General features: G+C 39.5%; 1 protein-coding gene and 1 pseudogene across 1 annotated transcript; one reads left to right on the top strand and one right to left on the bottom strand.

Moving 5' to 3' along the window:
* Positions 1-24: 24 nt before the first annotated feature.
* On the bottom strand, positions 25-21,075 carry LOC136257525 (arpin-like). Its single transcript, XM_066050752.1, has 6 exons — positions 20,909-21,075; positions 20,784-20,859; positions 18,980-19,112; positions 18,136-18,336; positions 16,751-16,932; positions 25-234 (listed from the first exon to the last, which is right to left on the bottom strand). Exons 1-6 carry the CDS (start codon positions 21,001-21,003, stop codon positions 226-228), a joined length of 696 nt encoding a protein of 231 aa, XP_065906824.1. The 5' UTR covers positions 21,004-21,075; the 3' UTR covers positions 25-225.
* On the top strand, positions 21,063-24,727 carry LOC136257524 (solute carrier family 12 member 4 pseudogene; annotated as a pseudogene).
* Positions 24,728-24,811: the final 84 nt, after the last annotated feature.

Here is a 24,811-nt window from a genome sequence, read left to right as displayed (position 1 = left end):
ACATTCTGTGAATCAACTGTCCAATTCCATTCGTCACTTTGGTATTATTATGTGCAAAGTTTAACACGTGAGAGTATTTACAGGAAATGTATTTAGTGTACAACTTCTTTATATTACACAATTTTCAAAAATATATATTTACAAAACAAATTATGGACAAAAGGTTGTAATTACAGAACTGTCAATCGATGGTTCTATCATTGTCGTCAGTTTATTTTCCTTCTTCTAGTCATCCTGAAATGGAAAATGAAATTATAATAAACAGCACAAGCACAAAATAAAAGGAGGCACAATGAAACCGGCTACATAATGAGGTGGTCTTGTTAATGAAGTCGTGAAGTACAACTTAGTTATATTTGGGACTTACTTGATATGGTGACTATAATGAGGTGGTCTTATTAAAGAGGTGTTAACTAAGTGAGGTTTTAATCAATCTCTACTATACATTAGTGATATGATAAATCATATAGTATGGTACTAACGTATTGTAGGGGAGATTAAAGTTTGGGCATTCCTTGACAACGGCTAGGCATAATTAAACCCCAAAATACCTTAGAGCAATCCCAATACATGTACCTCCGACAATTTTCTAATAACTAACTAACCGCCTAACTACACATATAACTAATGCCTCCAGCCAAGCACAATTCGACTACGGGTGTAATGCTACGGGCTTGATTTCTTTACTGTTTACTGTCTAAGGTGTGCCTTTTCGGTTACTGGAACAGTTACAATGCAGGGTTTCATTTAGAAGAAGGGGTGGCACTCCCCTCCAAATTTTTAGAAAAAGTCTGAGAACCCCCCAACCCTACTATCATAAAACCTCGTTTCCTAAATGAAGGTCTGCAATGGATGCAGTTGAAGGTGTACCATTGTCCTCTTGTGTACCAATTCTTTCTCCACTGCCACATAAATGTTGGCTAACATGTAATAGCTTCCTTGTACTGACTATCAAATATGTAGAAACAAAACTATAATTTCTGGATTTTTTTGTAGACGTGTTCCTCCTATTGTTCTTTATTAATTTTGTGTTGTGGGCGGAGCATACATACAGGGTAGCTGAAAATGAAACAGAACGGCCACTTTGCTTCAGTAATTAATACGTAGTTACAGCACACAAATAGACGTGAATTAGTTATATCTGGTACCATTCTATCCTTTGATGTGGTATTCACAGGTTACAACAAGTTACTATACAAGAAAAAATAAATCTGAGTAGACATTAATTACACAAGCTATTGGTGTATTGAAACAAACATTTAAGGGGCAAGCAACTATGTCCTATGGCTTCCGTGAATAAAATTATGTGTTATATATATGAAGCTGTAAAACCAACACAGATGCTGTTTAAAACTGTGAGACTAGATACAAAATTTGTAGCATTCTATAGGTACTGTATTAAATGCTTTACAAACTGAGTCTTAAGGTCAGTACTTCTAACTGGAGATGATGACTTTTAAGTACAGTGAAACCTGTCTAATCAGGTCACTGCATAAAAAGGTCACCTGTCTAAACTGGCCATTATAGAAATCCCCACATGTGTCAACTGTGTACAAAGTGACCTGCGTAATGCAGCCACCTCCTTAATGAGGTCAGAAAAATTTGTCCCTATGATAACTGGAATAGACAGGTTTCACTGTACCACAAACACATGTAATATTATTGATTGTTTCTTTTGTAATGTAAGGAATGTAATTAGTGTGTGTTTGGAATCACGTGATAAGAATTGTTCTGCCTCGTGTGTCCTTATCACTGTTATTCGAGATTCTTACATTGGTGCCGAAACCCGGGACAGTTATGGCGACAGGAGTAGGACTTGCCCTACCCGAACCCCTACATGATGAAGACTCTCGATCATGGTTCAAGAGATTTGAAGTGTGTGCGGCAGCGAATGGATGGGATGAAGCGAAGAAGTTGTTACGTCTTCCTACGTTGCTTAGAGGCCGCGCCTGGGCAGTTTTCGACTCTCTGGGTGAAGCTGACACGGACTCATACGAACACCTGAAGGCGGCGCTCCTTCGCCGTCTGAGTCCAGACACCGAGGAAGACAGACTGGCTGCTCGCGAGCAATTATCCGTGAGGAAGTTTCGAGATGGGGCAGAAAGCATCGATGAACTAGCTCGTGAGCTGGAGAGATTGTTAGACAGGGCATCACCGGGACTTCCGGCAAACGTGAGAGATACAGAGCTAAGGTTTCATTTGATTAACTCTCTTCCGGAGAAAGTTGCGTTTCAGCTAAAACTCTTACCAAAAGTTAGCTTTGCGGATACCATCTCAAAGGCCAGGGAAGTTTGTCTCATTTATAACCGGGCAGATGCCGCCAAGCTAGTCAACCAGGTCCAGGACACAGTGGCAACTACCAGACTAGACCGAATGGAAGCAACACTAGAGAATCTCTCTGCACAGCTAATGGCCCTCGGTACCCAACGCAGGGATGTCACTCAATGCCATAATTGTGGGAAGCAAGGCCATCTTGCAAGAAACTGTAGAATGTGGCGACCACCCACAGTGCCAATCTGCTTTAATTGTGGAAAGCGAGGACATCTAGCACGCAACTGCTGGGACCAGGGAAACGACAGGGGGAGCATCCCAACTCAGCGAGCAGGGAGTGCTCCCAGACGCAAGTGAGTGCTCACACAACACAACACATTCCAGAAATCACACACACACACAATCTAGTAAGAGTTACATGTATAACTGGTAGAATAAATAATGAGGCAACACAAATGCTCCTTGACTCAGGTGCTTCCTGTTCAGTAGTTAGTAAGCTGCACATAAATGTACCACACATGTCAGCTGGGCAGTCCATACAACTTGTTAATGCAGATGGCAGATCCTTCACACCACTGGGTACATCACTGATGAGAGTGACACTAGGGGAGTTGTCAGCTGACCACAGTTTTGTAGTGGTTGAACAGCTGTCCATACCAGTCATTCTGGGGCGTGACTTCATGTCTCAGCATGGCTTTGTCCTAGATATCCAAGCAGGGACAGTACACCAGTCAGGGCGTCCAACCCTTAAGTTACCCCTAGATACTCATAAGACTGAGAACTGTAATCCCCTACTCTTAGATGAAGATCTGTCACAGGCCATACCATCAAAGAGTAGCACAAGTCACTGCCAGTTTGACCTACCAGGGAATGCTCACCCAGCTTTGCAGGAAGTCATAGTACAAGGGGTTATTCTCGCAACAGCTAGGACAGACCAACATCACTAAGCACATCATTGACACAGGTGATGCACGACCAGTAAAAGTTCCACCCCGACCCATCCCCTTCCACCTTGTTGACCAAGTCAAACATCAACTTAGAGACATGGTGCAAGAGGGAGTCATTAGACCAAGCAGTAGTCCCTGGTGTGCACCAGCTGTCTACGTACCAAAGCCAAATGGGGAGATACGCATTTGCGTAGACTTTGTGCAACTTAACCGTATCACTAAGAAGGACTCCTATCCAATCCCTAGGGCAGACAGACACCACCAACGTCTTGCAGACAAACAGGTATTCTCAAAACTGGACCTGAAAAGTGCTTATTGGCAGTTCCCCATGCACCAGGCATCCATAGAGAAGACAGCCTTCAGTCCAGGGCCAGGATATGGTTTGTGGGAGTTTGTGGTAATGCCTTATGGACTAACTGGTGCCACTCAGACCTGTCAGCGTGGTCTTGATGGACTATTCAGTGAGTGCCATAATTGTGTTGACAATTATGTAGATGACATCATCATATTTTCAGATGACATGGAATCTCACATAACCGACTTGAGACAAGTGCTAGAGAAGTTACAGTCTGCAGGCTTCACACTGAAGGGATCCAAATGCCTTCTGGGTCAGAGTTCCATCACTCATCTAGGCTTTCAGTACTCGTCCCAAGGAGTCTCCCCATCTACAGACAAGACCAAAGTGATTGCAGAATGGCCAACACCTAAATCTCCCAAGACACTCAGGTCCTTTCTAGGGCTTGCTAATTTCTACCGGAATTTTGTTCCAGGGTTTGCCAACATTTCATCCCCACTCAATGAGCTAACCAGCAATAAGACTTCCTTCACTTGGACAGCATGTCACCAAACAGCTTTTGACACCCTCCGACAAAGTCTGATGTCACCTCCAATCCTGGACTACCCCAAAAGAACTGACTACTTCATCTTAACAACTGATGCTTCAGATGTGGGATTGGGTGCAGTGCTCTCCACTTCTCGACAAACAGTCATTGAATTTGCTAGCAGAGCACTGACCTCAGCTGAGAAGAAATACACCACTTCAGAGAAGGAGTGCCTGGCTATTGTGTGGGCCACACGCAAGTTTCGTCACTACCTTCTGGGCACATTGTTTACTTTAGAAACTGACCACAAACCACTTGAGTGGCTATAATCCCACAAACAGAGCCATGCCCGTTCGCAACGCCTAGAGTGGTGGTCTCTTGAATTGCGGGCATATGACTTCAAAATCACTTATCGTCCAGGTAAAGACAACCAGTGTGCTGACACCTTGTCCAGACTACCTGTATCACTTGTGGCTTCAGAGACACCAATCACACTACAACAAATTGCCACAGCCCAGAACCAGGATCCTATTTTGTCAATGGTTTGTGCACATTTAAGAGATAACCCAGGGACAGTGCCGACTTCAAACCATTGGCAAAAGTTCCCCCTTCGGCGCTATAAACAGCTATGGTCCCAGCTCAAACTCTCTAATCAGGTCCTGTATCGCGTAGTGAAATCCCCAACCATGGTTGAGGACAAGATGCTCATTGTTGCCCCACAATCCCTCCACCAATTCTTCCTAGAGGAAGCTCATGACAGGGCAGGGCATCAGGGTTCAGAGAGGACACTTGCCAGGCTATCACAGACTGCATACTGGGTGGGTATGGCTAGAGAGGTGAGCCAGTATTGCAGTCACTGCTTTACCTGCCAAACCGCCAAGGCTCTGCCCCACACTCCAGTCCCATTACAACCTGTAATTGCTTCTAGACCATGGGAGCTAGTCGCTGTAGATGTGCTCAAGGTGCCAATGTCACGAAATGGCAATGAATACATTTAGGTGGCACAGGACTACTTTTCTAAGTGGCCTTTTGCTATGCCCATGCCTGATCAGAAGGCAGATCGAATTGTGCGAATCCTAAAAGACCAAATCTTTACAGTGGTGGGCCCACCTGAAAAGCTGCACTCAGACCAGGGACGTAATTTCGAGAGCCACATCCTCTTAGAACTCTGCAAAGCATTTAAGGTTGTAAAATCTCGTACCACCCCATATCACCCAATGGGAGATGGCCTGGTGGAACGAATGAACAGAACACTGCTAAGTCTCTTGCGTGGCTATACACAGAATGACGAAGATTGGGAAGATCATCTCCAATTGCTATTATATATCTATCGCACTACCAGACATCGTGTCACAGGCCTGTCACCACATAAAGTCCTTTTTGGGTACAATCCCCCCTCTCTTGCTATCCCCAGCCTAAACGTTCCAGAGGCACTAGATCCTAGTAAGTACAGTGATCGACTACAGAAGAAACTCCTTGAACTAAGAGAACTTGTAGAAGCCAACATAATTGAGTCTGCAGTACAACAACAGAAATCATATCACAGTGGAGAGGAAATAAGACTAGCTGAGGGACAAAAAGTACTTGTAAGTAATCCAACTCGAGGGAAACTGGATGCACGGTGGACTGGGCCATGGACTGTACTAAAACAAATCGATGCAACCAGTGTAAAGGTGAAAATGGGATCTAGAGAACAAGTAATTCACATGAACCGGATCTGTCCACTGCTAATGAAGGACACTTCAACTACTGAAACTTTCACTTGGGAACCTCCCCTATTCACACATACTGAATCAAGCACCGCAGAGGAGCAGAATGATTCACCAACTCTAGACAATAATCATGTAGTGGAACAGACAACTCGCAGTGGCCGTGTAATTCGTCCAGTAGACTATTATGGATACTGACTTGTTTTTATGTTTCTTTTGTAGGACATACTCTGTAAGGGTCATTCCATACCAAATCAACAAAAAAAAATCCGGACCCCTTTTGATTTTCGTGAAATTTGGCACAAACATGGACCATTTCAAGAAACTTTCTCACACCAAAATTTGGCTCATTTCATAGGTCTCCCTTTAAGTTATGACCACTTAAAGTTTCTGCTGAAAATTTTATATTGTTTACATGTCTTCAATAAAATGGCCATAACTTTGCTTGTGATTGACGTAGAAACATCTGGTTTAGAGTTTTGAAATGCTTATTAAATTCTCTTTCAGGTGATATATAATGTTTTATAATTGCTCAAAGGAAAAGGTCAAACCACATAAATGTAGCCTTTTCCTTTGATCTTAATTTTCTAAAATATATATTCTTTAATTAAATTTATTTTTGGTTTACATGTTGCTCTAATACCTACCATTCATCACTGTGAGTTTAAAGTTGGGACCAATAGTAGATCATGAGTTATAAGTGTTAATGTGTAGCCTTGTAATCACTGCTGTTTGTATGGTTCAAATACGTTAAGATGCAATACCAATTGCAAGTAACTTTATATAATAGTACGTCACAATTATTTTATACATTGTTGGTTTGTAAGTAAAGTTAATTTGTTTATGTTTTGTAAGAAAACCCAGTAAAAGTTTGTAATTAAATACATATACTCAAGTAATTTACCCCTTATCAAGCTTGTATATATTGTTTCTGATTATGACACCAAGTCGTGAAATATTGAACTTGATGACATTTTCACTAGCTACAGTAACTGCTACTGCTACTGTTAGCATTTAATGCTGATTGTTGATATGCAAGTACGTATTTTGATACACAAATGTAGCTATAGTGGAAACTGTCTAAGCCAGTAAGGCCAATTTTTTTTGGCCTTAATAATGTAGGTGGCTATTTATATAGTTTGATGTGTACAAATCTCTTATGTGAACAATTTAAAGTTGACCCTTAATAGAAAGGTAGCCTTTCATTACAGGTGGCTGCTAAGACAAGTTCCACTGTAATTTGAAACACTTACAAATAAAACAATGTTATGTAGCTGCAGTCACACAGGCATGAATGTTTCAATATTGTAATCTACTAGAGCTTTTCTAACAAGTAGTAATGAACGACTGATGTAGTATTAACAGTCTTTTCAACTTATACCTTCAAAAATTCAACTGTGTACTGATATCAATGTATCAAGTTTCCATGTGAATGATTGTAGAGACTGTCATGCAATATACACCAGTTTCAGTCTCAACGTTTACTATAACACTTTGATTTAACTTTGAAGTTAGTTGCCTTGACCCTTTCTTTAATCGATTGTTGATGTATTTCACTTAAAGCTATAGATATGCATCAGTGTGCAATTGCTGTAGTGAACCTTTGTACAATGTAATTTCTATGGAACATTTCTATGATTCTGTGATTCTCAATTGTGACCGGATTTCACATAACAAGGCTTCCTTCCACACACACAAAATCAAACTTACGTTTTTACCAGAAATGGATTGCTGGCCTAATACACTATCACATTCCACACTGTACTTCCTTCAGGACTGGCAAGTCTGGTTTCTGTGGCAGCTTTCTTCCGACCCTGTCAAAGCCACGAGTGGGAGATTGGCGCCATTGAATGGCCATGGCTTTGTGATAATGGTGTGTAGTGAGCTGGGACTTCACAGAGAGCTCACCAATAGTGTTCTCGGTCAATTTGGAGTGATTTGAGGGCCATGGAGAGCCCAAACTTGGTCTCTGGATTCCAATCGTCTTCTTACTCCATTTTATACCCGTATATTAAGACCACCATCCACCCCCACCCTCCCACCCTATTACTATCACCTGTGATATTATTACTCACTCGAGAAAAGCTGCCCAAAACAGGGCTAATTTTGGGTATCAGAAATGTATACACCCACTCAGTGATAGCTAGTAAATAGATGCATACTTGGTGCAAATTTTGTTTGCACAGCTGTAGGCACTGGGAAGTTATGACACAATGATTACTTAAAATCGCCATATCTCCTAACGAAGTTTTGTGCGTCAAAGCCGGGTTTTGTCAAATTCAGTCACAATTATAGAATCAAATCATGAGCTACATTGCTATTTTTATCATGATACAGTTGATGTATGGAGTTTAAGCCAGTTACCTTAGGGCCAAAATTTACGGGCCTTAATGTGCAGGTAGCTGCTTAATACATTTGCATAAGTGTACAGTAACAATTTAAAATAGGCCTTATAGGAGTGGTGGCCTTTCTATACAGGTGGCCACTTTCCACTCTATTCCATCAAATTTTTAATTTGACGAGTAAGACAATGCATTGTGGTTTTAGAAGTGTACATTTTTCCAGCAAAGGCATTATTTATAGGTTCAAACATATAAAGGTGGCCTTTAAAGTGGCCATGCAGTAGTAGGAATTCACTTTCAGAGTATGATTCAGAGTGATATACAGTGTAACATATCTTAGCAGCTACCTTAAAGGCCACCATTTTATAAAGACCAGCTTAAAATAGAATATTTCTACTATAATGCAACTATACGAAGCAGCTATCTAGGTATTAAGACCAAGAAGCTTTGGATATCACTAAGACATGGCATTTTGATTCCACTTTACATGTACATATGTATGAATAACTGTCGTTTGCATCCATTATACACGAAACTATCATCATAATCTGTGGCCGAATATTATTGTACAGTAAGTAAAATTGAAAGAATACATTGGAATATCATTTGTTATACAGTAAATCCTTTATAAATATAACTACCTCTATAATAAGACCACCTCTATTTTATAGGACACTGAACTTACAGCAAAAACATAATCAGTGATTCTTTTATTAGGCAGCCTTATTATTGCTCCAACTTTCTTAGCTTTAAAAGTGGCTCTGTTAGTATGGTTTCAGTGTAGTGAGCCCTTGTCAATACAACCCTAACTATTTTAATGCATAAAATGATTTTTGACATACTAATATAAGGTAGCTTGCAATTGGTATTGGAAATTACACTGAAAAATACCATGCAAACAGCAGTGATTACAAGGCTACACATTAACACTTATAACTCATGGTCTACTATTGGTCCCAACTTTAAACTCACAGTGGTGAATGATGGGTATTAATGCAACATGTACGCCAAAAATAAATTTAATCAAAGAATATATATTTTTGAAAATTAAGATCAAAGGAAAAAGCTACATTTTTGTGGTTTGACTTTTTCCTTTGAGCAATTATAAAACATTATATATCAACTGAAAGTGAATTTAATAAGCATTTCAAAAATCTAAACCAGATGTTTCTACATCAATCACAAGCAAAGTTATGGCCATTTTATTGAAGGCATGTAAGCAAAATAAAATTTTCAGCAGAAACTTTAAGTGGTCATAACTTAAAGGGAGACCTATGAAATGAGCCAGATTTTGGTGTGAGAAAGTTTCTTGAAAGGGGCCACGTTTGTGCCAAATTTCATGAAAATTGAAAGGGGTCCGGTTTTTTTTTGTTGATTTGGTATGGAATGACCCGTAAGTGGGACTAACATTTTAAGGGGGAAAGTGTGTAATATTATTGATTGTTTCTTTTGTAATGTAAGGAATGCAATTAGTGTGTGTTTGGAATCACGTGATAAGAATTGTTCTGCCTCGTGTGTCCTTATCACTGTTATTCGAGATTCTTACACACATCTGATACAAGAGAGTAGAAAAAAAGCAAACACAGATCAATGGAAACCACAAATTTGCATGTGAAGCCATAGGAATTAGCAGCGTGCCCTCTTAAAGTACCACCCACCACTATTATTCAGTAGTCCTTTAAGATTACGGTATAGTCATGGGAAATCATTCAAAAATTTGAACGCTTATCGATACTTTTTGAGAAGGCCATAAACCAGTTTACTGAGTCTATCAGCGTGAAAGGTTTAAAGTGAACACAAAGTTTAATGTTTTTTAAGTTGCTACAGTGTAGTTTCAGGCAGGTGGAACACTATAATTTGTTGTAGCAAGACAGGTAAGTACATACTCAACTCCAGCTGTCACTAGCTACCACGTTTTTCTGCAGCCAAATGCAGCAAAAGCTGTAGGCTCTATGGGCAGTTTTGGGGCATGGTGATACTGTACATTAAATTTATTAGGTCCTGTGGAAGTGTTTTTGGCGTATTTCTTCCCAATGACAGAGATACAAGCCTTCAAAGAACTTGTTTCACTTGAAGAAAATACTAAGTTTTAGTGCTGGGACGAAGCTTTGAATGCTTTGTGGGTTCGAAGGTTAAGTAAACTTCGAATTATAAAAGTATCCTTCAAAGCTTCGTAATGCACTCATAGTCTACAAAAGAATTACAAATAAACGTCGTTATCTTTATTGCAGCTGCTTATTCCTCTTGTGTGATCAATGTTCATTTCTTCGCAATCGATCTTTGTGTGCCATGCCCACTTTTAAACCATTGCAGTTCAGCTTGCTACCATAGCTGCAGCTTTAAAACACCTTATAAAGTGATAGATAATACATGGAAAGCGTACTTTTAGTTATTACTTGGTGTTTACCTATACATGATTGCAGTATAGCGGACACGCCCATTTGCAATCAATTGATCACGTCATTCAGTACTGCTGCTATGCATTTTCCAAATTCTTACAAACTTATTACATAGGTTTAGAAAGATAAAACCTAAGAAGGATGTGCATAAATACAAGATAACCTGTAACTTGAAAGCTAACACCAAAGCTTCGAATGTTCAAACATTATATTAGCGAATATTCGAAGGTAAATTTCAATATTTGTCCCAGCCTTACTAAGTTTAGTTGAAAAACATTGTTCTATCATGGACCACACACCCAAGAACAGTTGTTGTTCTGCAGTATAAACAAACAAGCACAAATAGTTGTATTACTTCCACAACACCGTTGGTCAAATTATTTATCCCTTGCTTGGTTTTAGCAGGTTTTGTAATTTGTTCCACCCACCCACGCATTTTAAAATATCCCATAACCTCAAGGTACTGCACATTATTTATGTGAAGGAACCTTTCCAAAAATTATATGGCATATGCCATGGAGTCCATCCCATCAGTTCAGTAGTTACTTTGCTATGTTAGCTATACACTTTTATAGACTCAAATATCAGAATTGATTGTGGGTTTTAGTTTTTTCTACTCAACCACATTACCTAGTTTAATACTTGTTACTACACACTAACTGTACTGGTGAAGTACAATTAAAATGTATAGGAAAGTGCCTTCACGTTTTTTTTTTGTTTTTTTTTTCGACTTTTAAAGTTATCTAGTGGTATTGCACAAACAGACAAAAACTGATAAGCTGAAGTAGTTAATGGTATGTATTATCTAAATTTTATATGTAGATGATTAATTCTCGTTAGTCAAAGAAATACGTAATCCCTTGACTTGAACTAGATCAACTTGTTTAATCATTCAGTGGTACATACAAAACGACATCATCATTTTTCCTTTACTATTCCACAATTTGTTTACACACATTTCAGCAAGGAGATCATAAAAAAGTTTCAGCCGATAAGCTGCTTTTGTTCTAAAAGGAAGCTTATGACAATAGCCTGCTGGTAGTTAAGACGGCCGAACTTGAAGGGACATAAGGGAAACTCACAATGACAACTAAAAGAGTTATATCACATAATATGGTAGCACTGTATATTAGGGATTTTGAAGAACTGGGGTTTTCCAGCCAAAAATATCACCAGCCTCAATTTCCCTTAATGACAGCTTGGCAGGCACAGCCAAGCCAAAAATGTCTTCAGACCATTCCAAAAAGTTTCTATGGAATTCAGAGACAATTATAATTAGTGCATAAACGAATGCTCTGAAATTCGAATGCTCAATAGTTTGGGAGCAGCTGAAATAGTACAGGACACGACACGCGCCAGGTGTCAAGTTGTCAACATGTACTTCACTATTGTTTACACTTAGTTAACAGCCTGTTGTCTACAGTCAGGTGCATGTGGAGCCAAAAACGCTACAAGCGACAGCTAGCATGCCAGGTGTGAGGTCGATTACAGCGATAAAACTACCACTTCGCTACTGTATACACTCACTTTACTGTCTATATCAAAGAGCATTTCAACCAGTAAGTGTATAGAATCCTCACAACAATAAGTCTTACTCCTTAGATTCAATAAATTAAAAATTTTGATTGTGGGATATAAATATCAGAAACATTCGAATAATCCGCAGCTTTTCATTCAAACATTTGAATGCTCAATTCTAGCATTCATTTATGCACTAATTATAATTATTTCAAAGTGGTCTGACACTTTGTCAGTCCATACCAAAAATTGATCTGACACGTTATCATGATGATCCGACATGACAGGGTAGGTGCATAGGCATGTGAAGCATGCCTTTCTAGGGGGTCTGGGGACATTCCCCCCAGGAAATTTTGGAAAAATGAGTACCGTAAGATTGATGTTTTTCAAGGTTTTAGGCATAGCATTAATAATAAGTCAGTCATTTTCATAGTCATACAGCTGGACCCAGCACACCATGCCTGCTCTCAAGTTCTATAATTGCAGGGTATTTGACAAGTGAGATGCTTTCCTTAGCCCATTGTATAGCAAATGTCAAACCTTTCCTCATTCTCTGCCTAGTGCCATCATCAAGGTTTAAAAGGAACTGACCAATGGCTGAGCTTTATACTACAGATCACTTTTATCTTACCTGTTCATCCTTCAGTTCTGACATAGTAGTCTTGTGTGCATCACTTGTGGCATGATCAATCACATTACTTAGCCAGTAATCCAAACTGGGGAGAAGTTCTTTCGTAAGTGTATGTGTTGTTCAAACCTTTTACATACAGAACAGTGAAGTGATGCAACATAACTCTTCAAGTTCACAGCATAGCCATGTCATTGTCTGGTAAGGTACTTCATTTTCCCACTTCCACTTGTCAAAACAAGAAAAAATAGAACGAAATGTCAGACACCTTTCTTTAAGGATTCATAAAGAAGTGAGTGATTGTTATTACAGTGGTGACACAGCCTTCCCAAGTATCCCAATGAATAAACTTATCAGTTGATATTATGGTTTTGGCTAATAGAGTTAGGAAAGTTTGCCTACACAAGAAAAGATTATTTAATGACTGGACAATGATGACAGATCAAATAGCTTAATGGACTGCCAAACAGGTCAATTAGCCTGACAAATGTCCAGTGACCAACCATTATAATTCTACTCTCTGGAATTTAAAAAAAATTTCTATTTAACAACTAGCTACCTAATACCTCCAGCCCAGCATAACTCAACAACGAATAAAGCTACAGGTTTGATTTCTTCACTGTTCGACGTCGCTTCATCCCAATATGAGAGCCTTTTTGCCAACCACAATATATACAATACAACATCATGGACTTGCCTTTGTCCTCCTTTGTGTTTGCTGAGGGTGTAAATTTGCAATAGCATGATGTGGCTTCCCTGTGGCTGTGTTGGCTACTATGCCTATTGTCTGTATTTTGTTTTGTAAAAGCGCTTAGTTTTTGTAGGCAAAACTGATGGAACAATATTTTGCGCATAGCAATACTAGTGCTAGCAGGTATTTATGTTCAAAACCAAACAATGATACCACACTTTGTTGTATCATCCACACATTTTAATTCACCCAGAAATCGATGGTTTCGCATAATTCATTTTAACAGTGCTTATACGCTTCCACCCTTCTCTGATGTAATTGGTTGTTAGGGCACCTTCTAATGCAAAACTATTTTTATGACATTCCTGGTGCCATTCTCCATGTGGTACATTTGTCATTTTAATGTCATAAGAAAGTAAACAAACAAGAAGGAAAAATTGGGAAGATCAAGTTGGATTAGGGATCAAGGAAAAAGAAAAGTTGTGAAACAAGGGAATAGCTAAAAAGTGGTGAAACAAGGAAGGTATTGCCTATACCTGCAGATGTACAGTACTTGAGAACTAGTGGACATTTAAACTTTGTCTCATCATCTGATCCCTAATGCAACTTAAACGTCCTAATTTTTCCTTCTATGTACTTGTAAGACTTAAAACACAATCCACTTGGCTGCACTAAAAACACAAGAACTTTTGGTGAGGTCTAAAGACTATACAGCTCACCTCATGTTATACACCCTGTACCAGTGGAACCTGTTAATCAGGACATTTGATAATGAGGACACCTGTATAATCTGGACACTTGGTAATGGTCTAAAAGTATCCCTTAGCATGTAAACTGACCTGGAAAATCATGACACCTTGATAATAAGAACAACGTTGGTTGGTCCCAAGGTGCACAGGTTCCACTGTACATCTGGAGGGGGTCATGGTGTTTAGCATTCAGTTTTGCTGTGTGTTGTGACAGTCTCTTGATCACATACCTACAGTACTTGTGGTTTCTTGGTACATATATGCAGCAATATAACATGTGGGAACAGCTAAAAATTAGGAAGGTTGCTGATACCTGCGGATATACTAGTGAACATTAAATCTGTCTATAACCATGACTGAATTAGGGATAAATATATCTGCATGTATAGGCAACCTTCCTTGTTTTACCATTTTTAGCTTTCTCTTGTTTCACAACTTTTTTTGTGATCCCTAATCCAACTTGAAATTCCTTCTACTTGTTTGTCTGCTTTTTAAATAACACAGCACATACCACATTAAAAGAATGAATGGTGCCAGGAATGCCATAAAAGTAATTTGTGTCGGAGCACGCACCCCAACAACCAATTACATAATGGAAACGAGGCTTTGTTTTCAGTTATGCTTCCGCCGTTACAACAAAAGAATAGTGTAAGAAGTATCTCTGCAATCAATCCAGTTGCTACAGAAAATATGGGCAATTTATGGGCAATTAGCCAACATAGCCACAGGCCTAGGGAAGCCACACCACGCTATCACAAATCGACATTTGCGTTGTCAGTGAAAAGAACCGGAACACAAAGGAGGATAAAGGTAAGGTAAGTCCATGACATAATGTGGTTGGTGAAAAGGCACATCTTGGGACAAAGTGACATCAAACAGTGAAGAAATCAAGCCTGTACCCTTATCCAGCGTTATACTTGACTGGAGGCATCAGTTAGTTAGTTAGTCAGTCAGTTAGCATTTCAAAATTCCACAGAAGGGTGTAAGTTGGTATGAAGACATTTTTGGGCTAGGCTGTGCCTAACCAATGCCGCCAAGCTGGAAATTGAAGCTAGTTTTAGGATGTTTATAATTTCGGCTGGATCCCTAATATACAGTACTATACTATATTCATTTTTAGAGTTGTTTGTGACAAGCTTTATGTTGTTTACGAGTATTCAATCTACATTTTGACTTTCTTACAATTATGTTGTTTGAAAGTCTCTCAGTCTACAGGAGAGACCTTCGCAAAAATTCTAAACAAACAGCTTATAGTATCCTAAGAATGGGGATGCTTCATCTACTTTCAGATTTATTATATATACTCACAAGCAAGAATTGATTGTGGGTTTAGATTATTACAACCAATTCACATGTCCAGTTTTTCACATACAGTACCTATCGAAGCGTTACTCTTCATTTGACATTTAGGTATGCCAAATCCCCATTATAGCCCTACACACAGTATTCCTGATGAGTAGGGATTGAGCCAATACAATGATGGGCTCATAAGTGGAGGTACACTGATATGGAAATGTAGTGACACTATGATAACTAATATATTAGCCAGAGAAATACCGCATACACTGTAGCAGGAAAATTGTTGAAGAGGCAAAAACTTCGAAAGTACACCTGTAGTGCATTTTCAAAAATATTTTTTCGTAATTTTTCAGAAATAGCTAGCTAGCTACAACAACCAATGTTACGCCTTAGAAATGATAATCAAGGAAATATAAATAAAGTTCAAGTGTTTGTTTTCTACTACATCAATAGCTAGACCTCAGTATAGCTATGGCCACAGGAAAGCCACGAACATGATTAGCGAGTGACACCACGAGTCTTGAAGCCTTACATAGCTAAGAGAAAATAGTTATCCTAGCCTGAGTGAAAGCGTGAAAACAGCTAGAAGGACTAAGAAAGCAAACCAGTCGTTGCTCAATCTGCAGGCTGTTCGGATTAAGCCCAAACAACATGATTCAAGCTAGCTACATGTACGAAGGAGGAAGACGCGATTCTACCAAAACCAGATGGGTGTTTATCAATACTACTTAACTGAACAATCAAAGCAGCGTATTATACTGAACGTGATTAGCGCAACCATTGTTAACCAATTAATTATAGTGTGTGGAGTTCACAAATCCTTCTAGTTAATTATCTAAGGTGCGGCGTTCCGTTTTTAGAATATTTATTCGAACTTACAAAAAGCTCTCTTTTTCGAATATTTAACCTTTCAAAAATTTCCCGCTATACAGTAAATGATTCCGATACTGATACCAATAATTTGCATATACTGTAGTAGAGCATCACATCTAAATATAAAAGGATTTAATTATGGTGGACACTACAATAAACAAACATCAAAATTATGGGGGGGAAACACGAATAAAAGTGACAAAAAACAAGTAACAGAGCAAGGGTGGTTGCCTACACCAATATAACTAATCCTACACTGTTGAATAGGCACAGTATATGACTGAAATAGGGATTAAAAGTACACTATATTATTTAGCTGTAGGTGTATCCCTTGTTGAATTACTTACTTTCTCTGGTCCCTACTCAAATCTAAAATACTTGTACTATAACAATCTCAATTATTGAGCAAACAGCTCATTTACACTGTTTATGAAGTGCCACAGAACACTTCACCACGATGGTCTTTCCCCTATAATTTGTTACAATCACAATATGATACTCACCCATTCATCTTCATCTACACCTTGTAGCTGTTCATGAGGTAGTGGCTTGTCTTGCTTGTCCTCCAGCGATGAGCTGCTCTTGTACCCCATCACCTTATCTGCCCATGACTGACCCACCTTGTCACCACCAGCGTAGTTACTAGTTGTTCTACGTTGAGCACTCTCCAGTACTGTGATTGACTCTGAAATAAAACAATAAGATGTACAAGATGCTACGGAATACCACAAGGAAGTTTGAGGGTCTTTCTTTTAATGCACCCCCATAAGCACTATTAAATAGCAACACAAAAACTAGTGTGTCAGTTCCAATATTACGTTGTCATACATACAGCCCATTACACTAGCCACCTAACTTGGATCACAGTGATTTCCAAGTTAGTGTAAACGCATACCATATCGAACCAAACTGTGTCGAACCACTCTGGAGTGGACCTGCTAGGGTTGGGGGTCTGGTTCGATCTAGTTTGCTCTTGCGGCCCTGCAGTTCGATTTGGCTCTAATAAATGGAATAAAGATATGGAGAACTACAGTTAAAATGGTGACTGTAAGGGTGAAATAAAGTAACAGCAAAGCTTTTAGGTGACAATACAGAAGAACAGCCTCAAGAACCACACAATGACTCAAAAACAAACAGGTATGTGTGCAATTAAATAGTTAACTAACTCCACAGAATTGAGAGGTTGTTGCCAACACTTACAACTTTATCGTGCCTACTAACCTGGCACAAAATTAGAGAGCACAAATCCTTTAACTCCATCAACAATTACTACTTCAATGAAAATTATGATTGTGGGTTTTTTGTTGTTGATTGGAGTGGGTTTGGCCTTTGACTGAATCGATCTTGTTAAGAGTAATCTGTAGTATAAACAGGCTGATGCATACACACATACATATTTATAAACTATATCAAGGCTGTCAGGGTATTGCAAACATTCAGCAGGAACACTGGGAGCCTCTTATTGTATTTGCCTTAGTGTATTTGCTAGGGTGTGGAAATTTCATTTCTCTTGACTTGAAATGCTTTCTGAGAAAGGAACATGTGGATCCACTTTAAAACAGATGTTTTGGGACTAACGGAATAGTCCTTAGACAGGGTAAATGTGTTATTTTAAACAAGTTCCATTGTACCCTGTATACATAACCCTAACCTTCAGTATCAAGAAATTCCCCCACTATAATAAAAACTTACAATAAAAATTCTTAAAACGATGCCTACCAAACTACATGTTCTCTGGTTGCCCCCTTCTCCCATTATTTGACAAAATGGAGATTTAATTTTGTTTCCTTTGGTTGAAGTTCTAGGAAATTGATTCACAAAACAGACAGGCTCCAGTGCAAAAGCATTCACATACAGAATACAGTGCAATCTCCACATTTTCACTTACCAATCAAGGGACAATCTCCCCTAGTCTTTAGTCGGACTTGATCCCCAAACTCCAGGTTAACATGATCGTGATCCTTCTCCTCTCCCCATACCACCAGCCAGTTAGCATGTTGAGGAGTGATGAAGTCTGCCAGTTTACCAGCAAAGGTACTCTTCACATCTTGGCAACTCAAGATGTCATGAACTCCTTTTGCTTCAGATTCTACCAGTAGTGAAAGTAAAAGACTCTTAAGTACACCTTGCTTTCATTCAGCGGACCCTTCATGACCTCATTACTATAAGACCTTTAGAGTGACCATGTCAAGTAGGCCCCAAACATAACCAAGGTGTATTTTATGATTAAAAAGATCACCTCATTAATGGCAACAGAGGAAGGTCCAGACCAGATACCAGTACATCCCTGTATTGTGTGTGTGTGTGTGTGTGTGTGTGTGTGTGTGTGTGTGTGTTCATGGTCAGTGCCTCCGCATGGTGTTTTATTGGCTAAACTCACTAAGCTGGTAAGTTTGGGTTTTTGTGTCAAGCCCAGGATGTTGTACGAGCCTCTCAGGGCTACCATCTACCTAACTTTGCACAAAGAGAAAAAAAAACAACAACAGCTGCTTTAACAGCTAGTACCTGCATATAACCAAGCATCAAAGAACATGGCTGACAATTTTTGACCACTATCCATAGCTACCAGTGAACAGTCAAGTACAATAAATTTCAATATTAATATTTCGTCACAAAAGTAAACTGAGTTTACCCAAAGGCAGCTCTACTAGATGAATTTCAACATGTATGAATGAGGCTGCTTCACTATATCTATATATTGTTGTGTACATTATAGCTACTAATACACTTACTATATGATGAATTGAGATATCCCTGACTGACTTTACCCATGAGGCCAAAGTTTGGTTCCATTTCTTCTCCTGATGGAGTGAACTTCCGACGGTGTGCTCTTGTGAATTCAACATGAAAAACCACAAATCTGTGCTGGGTGGAGAGATACAGTACTATCATAATTCTTACTTACTAAGAAATAAGAAAGTACAGCAATATCAATATACGTGAAACCTCTTTGTAGGGCCACATTCAGGACCAATTATTGTCAGTAAAATGAGGTGGTCTTCCCAGTTATCCAACCCTTGATATTCAAAACAACTGTTCTATTAGAGTATTACTACAGAACTCTATATAAATGTATGGGCTTCAGTTACTATCTGAACACTTTCACAATTGCCTGAGACCATTGGGGTTTGGATAACTGAGTGTCCACTGTATTAATGAGCCAAATGAGGTCATGAAGTACACTTTAGCTATGCTTGGGACCTAGTTGAAATGGTCGCTATAATAAAAGGTGATGAGGTCATAAAGTACAGGAATGGCCACTACAATGAAGCAGTCTTTATATACAAGAGGTGGCTGCTCACTGAGTACTACTATATCAATGGTCAAAGAAGCTATAGGCTGGTATACAAAATGTGAGGATATATGTATGTTGTATATGGTGCAGGCATAACTTAAAACTAAAAGCATTATAAAAGTTGGCCATTCTTTGCAATCCAATATAGCCCACAAAATCTCCCTAGTTGAACTGCCATACAAAGTGGTTGGACCACCCGTGTACTACTCACTGGAGCAGAACTAGAAACAGAAACTGTACAGGTAAAAGTGTGGGCACCAAGGTCCCACAAGAACCGATATGTGAGACATGGACTGTCAGTGTTTGCTTGCCCAGTTAAACATACACACACAAACACAGGCTACCTACATACAAAATGCACTACTTGTTTACACAAAATGTGCTACTACATAAATATAGTGTACACAACACTCAGTGTAAACTACTAACAATATGTGTTCACTCTTAGAGTTGTTAGTAATGAATGTACACATCAACACTCGAGTTATTTACAAGTACAATAATCTTATATTGGAAAATAACAAGTGTTTTGGCAGATTCTTCGTGAAGTTGGCAATTTAAAATTCTTCTACAATGATTTGAATCTTTAGCAGTGTATTCATATGACAATAACAATGGATGATATCCGCAATGACGTTTTCTGACGTCACAAAACAAAATGGCCATGCTAGTGTGGGGACTTTGTACAGGGAGGTATTGGGCAAGATAGTGTTTCCCTATGATAGCATTTATAAATTCAAAAAAGGGCGAAGGTGAAGCATATAGTATATAATTCAATACAAATAAGCCTAGTTGTGTCCGAATTTAAAATTTTCGGTCTGCTTTCCTTGTTGGAACACGTTTTGCATCGTCACGGTACGTGTACTACTTCTTATCTTTATTATCTCATGGTTCCAAGTGTAGAAAACTATAGACAACATTCATTTCGAATACTGCGTGCTAAAGTCTCTGACTCCCCCACACTAACACGGCCATTTTGTCAATTATGACATCAAATTTTGTCATTGCGGATATCGTCCATTGTATTCAGGTAGTCTCATTAAAAGCTATTGTTTGTGGAATGGGTGATACTTCTCTAGACAAATTAGATAACTAAATGCGTACTTTTGTCTGCACTTTTACTTTCACGGATGTGCCCCTTTTTGAACAGCCACACTGTTTTTGCATGGATATGTATACACTGTACATGTGGGCATTTATAGGAACAATAAACAACTCTACATGTAGATTGTATAACTAACCTTCGTTCCTTTAGAATCCACTATAACATGTTTTCCTTTCTTCTGTAATACTCCCTCTAGCAGTACTCCTGCTCCGCTGTAGAGGACAAGATTAAAAGTTCCATCAGGTTTGGCAAGTAGCTGACCTTGCGACAGGTTTCCACGGCTCAGGCCAACGTGACGTCTCCACAACAGATTGTTCTAGCGGTTTATCATCGTATAACATGTGTGCGCGACTCATTTTCGCTCCGCAAGTACTTAACTCTAAATAACACCCTCCAAACAAAAATTACTCATCACGTGCACGCGAGGTTCGCAACCCGGCTTCATGCGAAGGAAGCCAACAGGGTAAATTGACCTCCAATTTTTGAATTCCAGACTATACGAGAGACTATATCAGAACCTCAAGGGAGTTACTCTTTCTACCTGCAGTTTTGTTACGGTAAGGTTGAACACGAACTGTATCATTATGTGCGCTGTTTCTAAGGGTACACAAGAGAGCGTGCTTTTCAAAATGCGTTTTCTCTTTCAAGGTAACGGTGGTATAGACTTACAAACATGAGTGTGAGATTTGACGTGAGTAATGTTGAAGGGGCGATAGAACCAGTGACTGATAATACTGAGGATGAATTAGATGAACCACCAAGACCAGTGAAATCAGTTCAATTTGTTGTTGATACAGTTCAAGAGGAGGATCCTATAGAGGACCAAGCGTCCATAGCCTCTTACAATGCAGCCATCCAATCTGGGTCTGCACTGAGTACTGCTCATTCAGGTGTGTTTGATGGTAAGACTGGAAACTTTGCTCTTTATGAAGAAGAGATACAACAGAGACCACGTATTGCTCAATTTTTATCAAAGCTTGTATTGTATGAACCTATTCCTGAAAACCCTAACCAGTCAGATAAGAAAGGGCCAAAGAAAAAGAAGGCAAAAATGGGAACAATCATTGGTGTATATTTGCCAACTTTACAGAATATTCTTGGATTGATCCTGTTTCTTCGTTTGACATGGATCGTTGGTACTGCTGGAGTTGGGCAAGCTCTCCTCATAGTATGCTTGTGTTGTTGTTGTACCATGTTAACTGCTATTTCAATGAGTGCCATAGCCACTAATGGAGTTGTACCAGCTGGTGGATCCTATTTCATGATTTCACGAAATCTTGGACCAGAATTTGGTGGTGCTGTCGGCTTGCTGTTTTATCTGGGTACCTCATTTGCTGTCTCTTTGTATGTCCTTGGAGCTATCGAATTATTGTTGACTTACATCATCCCAGAAATATCATTATTTGGAGAAGTGAGGGGAAACCCCAGTGTGCTGTACAATAATATGAGAGTATATGGGACAATTCTACTAGTGTTATTGAGTTTCATTGTGTTTGTTGGTGTACGCTATGTCAACTACTTTGCTACTTGTGCTCTAGTGTGTGTAATCATAGCTGTGGTCTCCATATATGCTGGGATCTTATCATCACGCACTCACCTGTGTGTTTGTACATTGGATGGTGTCGTACTGGAAGGAGCTAGTGAAATGTACAAGTGTCCAGATGCAAAAGACAGGCAATGTTCTACGCCTTTCACTAATGACACTTTTGGTAATAGCTCCACTGGTATTTGTAGCCCGGAAAACCCTGCATTACTAGCAGCATTTAATAACACCCGTTTTGTAATTGAAAATGTAACTGAAAATATAACAGAGTGGGGTTCCATTCAACCACGCTGCAGTATTGGTATCCCAGGACTAACAAAGACTTCAACAATATCAGACAATGGTGGTTCAACTTATTTAGACGATAATGAGGTCCGTCCTGATGTAGATGGTGAGGGGGAACAAGTCTCAGCACAAGTGGCGTCATCATTTTTCATCTTGATTGGAATCTTCTTCCCATCAGTGACTGGTATAATGGCCGGATCTAACAGGTCAGGTGACCTCAAGGATGCTCAAAAGTCAATACCTATTGGTACCATAGGAGCTATTTTAACTACAACTACAATATACCTCACATGTGTACTGTTCTTTGGTGGCTCTGTGGCTGGGTTTGTACTGCGTGATCAATTTGGTGATGCTATAGGTGGATTAGTAGTAGCTGAGTTGGCATGGCCCACAAAATGGATTATCCTAATTGGAGCCCTCTTATCAACTATTGGTGCTGGACTACAAAGTCTCACTGGAGCTCCAAGGCTACTACAAGCTATCGCAAAAGATGATCTTATTTTTTTCTTAAAGTATTTTGCTCGTTCACCTATCCAAGGGGAGCCCACATACGCATTAATCATGACTGTATTATTGTCAGAATGTGGAGTACTTATCGCAAGTGTGGATGCAGTGGCTCCAATTCTTTCTATGTTCTTTTTAATGTGTTACATGTTTGTCAACCTGGCGTGTGTTCTGCAGTCACTGTTACATGCTCCAAACTGGAGACCACGTTTTCGTTATTACCACTGGACATTGTCCACAGCTGGAGCAGTATTGTGTTTATCTATCATGTTTATTAGTAGCTGGTATTTTGCCCTTGTTGCTCTAGTGATTGCTGTTGTCATCCATCAGTACATTGCGTACCGTGGAGCTGAGAAGGAATGGGGTGATGGAATAAAGGGATTGAGTTTACAGCTGGCAAGATATTCATTGTTACGTCTTGAGGAGCGTCCACTACATGCAAAGAACTGGCGTCCACAGTTGCTAGTGTTATGTAAGCTTCATCCAGACAGCTTAATCCCTTACAGTCCCAAAATCCTATCCTTTGCTTCCCAGCTAAAGACTGGTAAAGGCCTAACAATGATATGTAGTATTCTTGAAGGAGATTATGTTGAGAAAGTGGACCAAGCAAAGACTGCCAAAGAAACACTTAAGAAATTTGCTGATGACTACAAGATACAAGGTTTTTGTCAAGTGTTGGTCGCATCTGATGTAGCAGCTGGCCTTACACAGGCTGTTCAAAGCAGTGGCTTAGGAGGACTAAAACCAAACACTGTATTACTTGCTTGGCCAGATTCGTGGAGAAAGAAACAATCTTTTAAGACATTTATCCATACAGTGAGAGCTATAATGGCTGCAGAAAAAGCTCTGATTGTCACCAAAGGTATCAACTGGTTCCCCAGTAATGAGGACAAGTGGAGAGGCAACATAGACATTTGGTGGGTGGTACATGATGGAGGTTTGTTGATGTTGTTACCATTTCTGTTACGCCAACACAAAGTGTGGAAACATTGCAACTTGCGTATTTTTACAGTAGCACAGATAGAAGACAACAGCCTCCAGATGAAACGAGACCTCCGAACTTTTATTTACCAGTTGCGTATCAAAGCTGAAGTTGACGTGATAGAGATGCCTGACTCAGACATTTCAGCATACACATATGAGAGAACACTAAGGATGGAGGAAAGAAACGAAATGCTATCAAACATGAGATTGAGCAAGAGACAAAAACGAGGTGACATACAGCACGTACTGTCCTCACACCATCCAGGTAGCTCTGGTATTGACCCATCTGTCAGTGGTATGAGATGGCAGAGGTCTATGTCTGAAAGTTCAGATGATAAAGCAGATGGCAATGAAGCTCAAACTCCTATCGTTCCTCCTACTCCGACGATCTCAGAAACCACCTTAGCTAGGTTTACTGCAGCAACAAGTAGCTTAATGGAGCCATCCAGTCCTCATTCTTCTAACATTGATGCACATGCTGAGAATATTCGACGGATGAACACTTCCGTTAAACTGAACGAACTAATCGCCAACAAGTCCCAGGATGCTAGGTTAGTGCTACTCAACCTTCCAGCACCGCCACGTCACCTTGAACATGAGGATAACTATATGGAGTTTCTGGACGTGCTCACTGAGGGACTTGATCGTGTATTAATGGTGAGAGGAGGAGGACATGAAGTTATCACTATTTATTCATAATTGACTGGTGAATTGTTTGTATATGCCTAATAATTTATTTGACAACTGTTGAGCATTGAAATTGCTGTCTGCACTTTTATAAACTTAGCAATAATAAGCGCCTCTAATGGTAGGCACCCACTACCGTACGCAAGGAAATTTTGACGAAT

The sequence above is a fragment of the Dysidea avara genome, chromosome 6 (assembly GCF_963678975.1).
Source record: "Dysidea avara chromosome 6, odDysAvar1.4, whole genome shotgun sequence".
Classification (NCBI taxonomy): Eukaryota; Metazoa; Porifera; class Demospongiae; order Dictyoceratida; family Dysideidae; genus Dysidea; species Dysidea avara.
The sequence above is the reverse complement of the archived record's forward strand: the minus strand, read 5'-3'. Positions and strand labels throughout refer to the sequence as shown.

Coding starts and splice junctions, on each gene's coding strand:
- LOC136257525 (XM_066050752.1), bottom strand. CDS start 21,003: ATGAGTCGCGCACACATGTTATACGATGATAAACCGCTAGAACAATCT. Junction 20,860..20,908: donor CCGTGGAAACCTGTCGCAAG/GTCAGCTACTTG, acceptor TGTCCTCTACAG/CGGAGCAGGAGTACTGCTAG. Junction 16,933..18,135: donor GGGAGATTGTCCCTTGATTG/GTAAGTGAAAAT, acceptor GTTTTATTTCAG/AGTCAATCACAGTACTGGAG.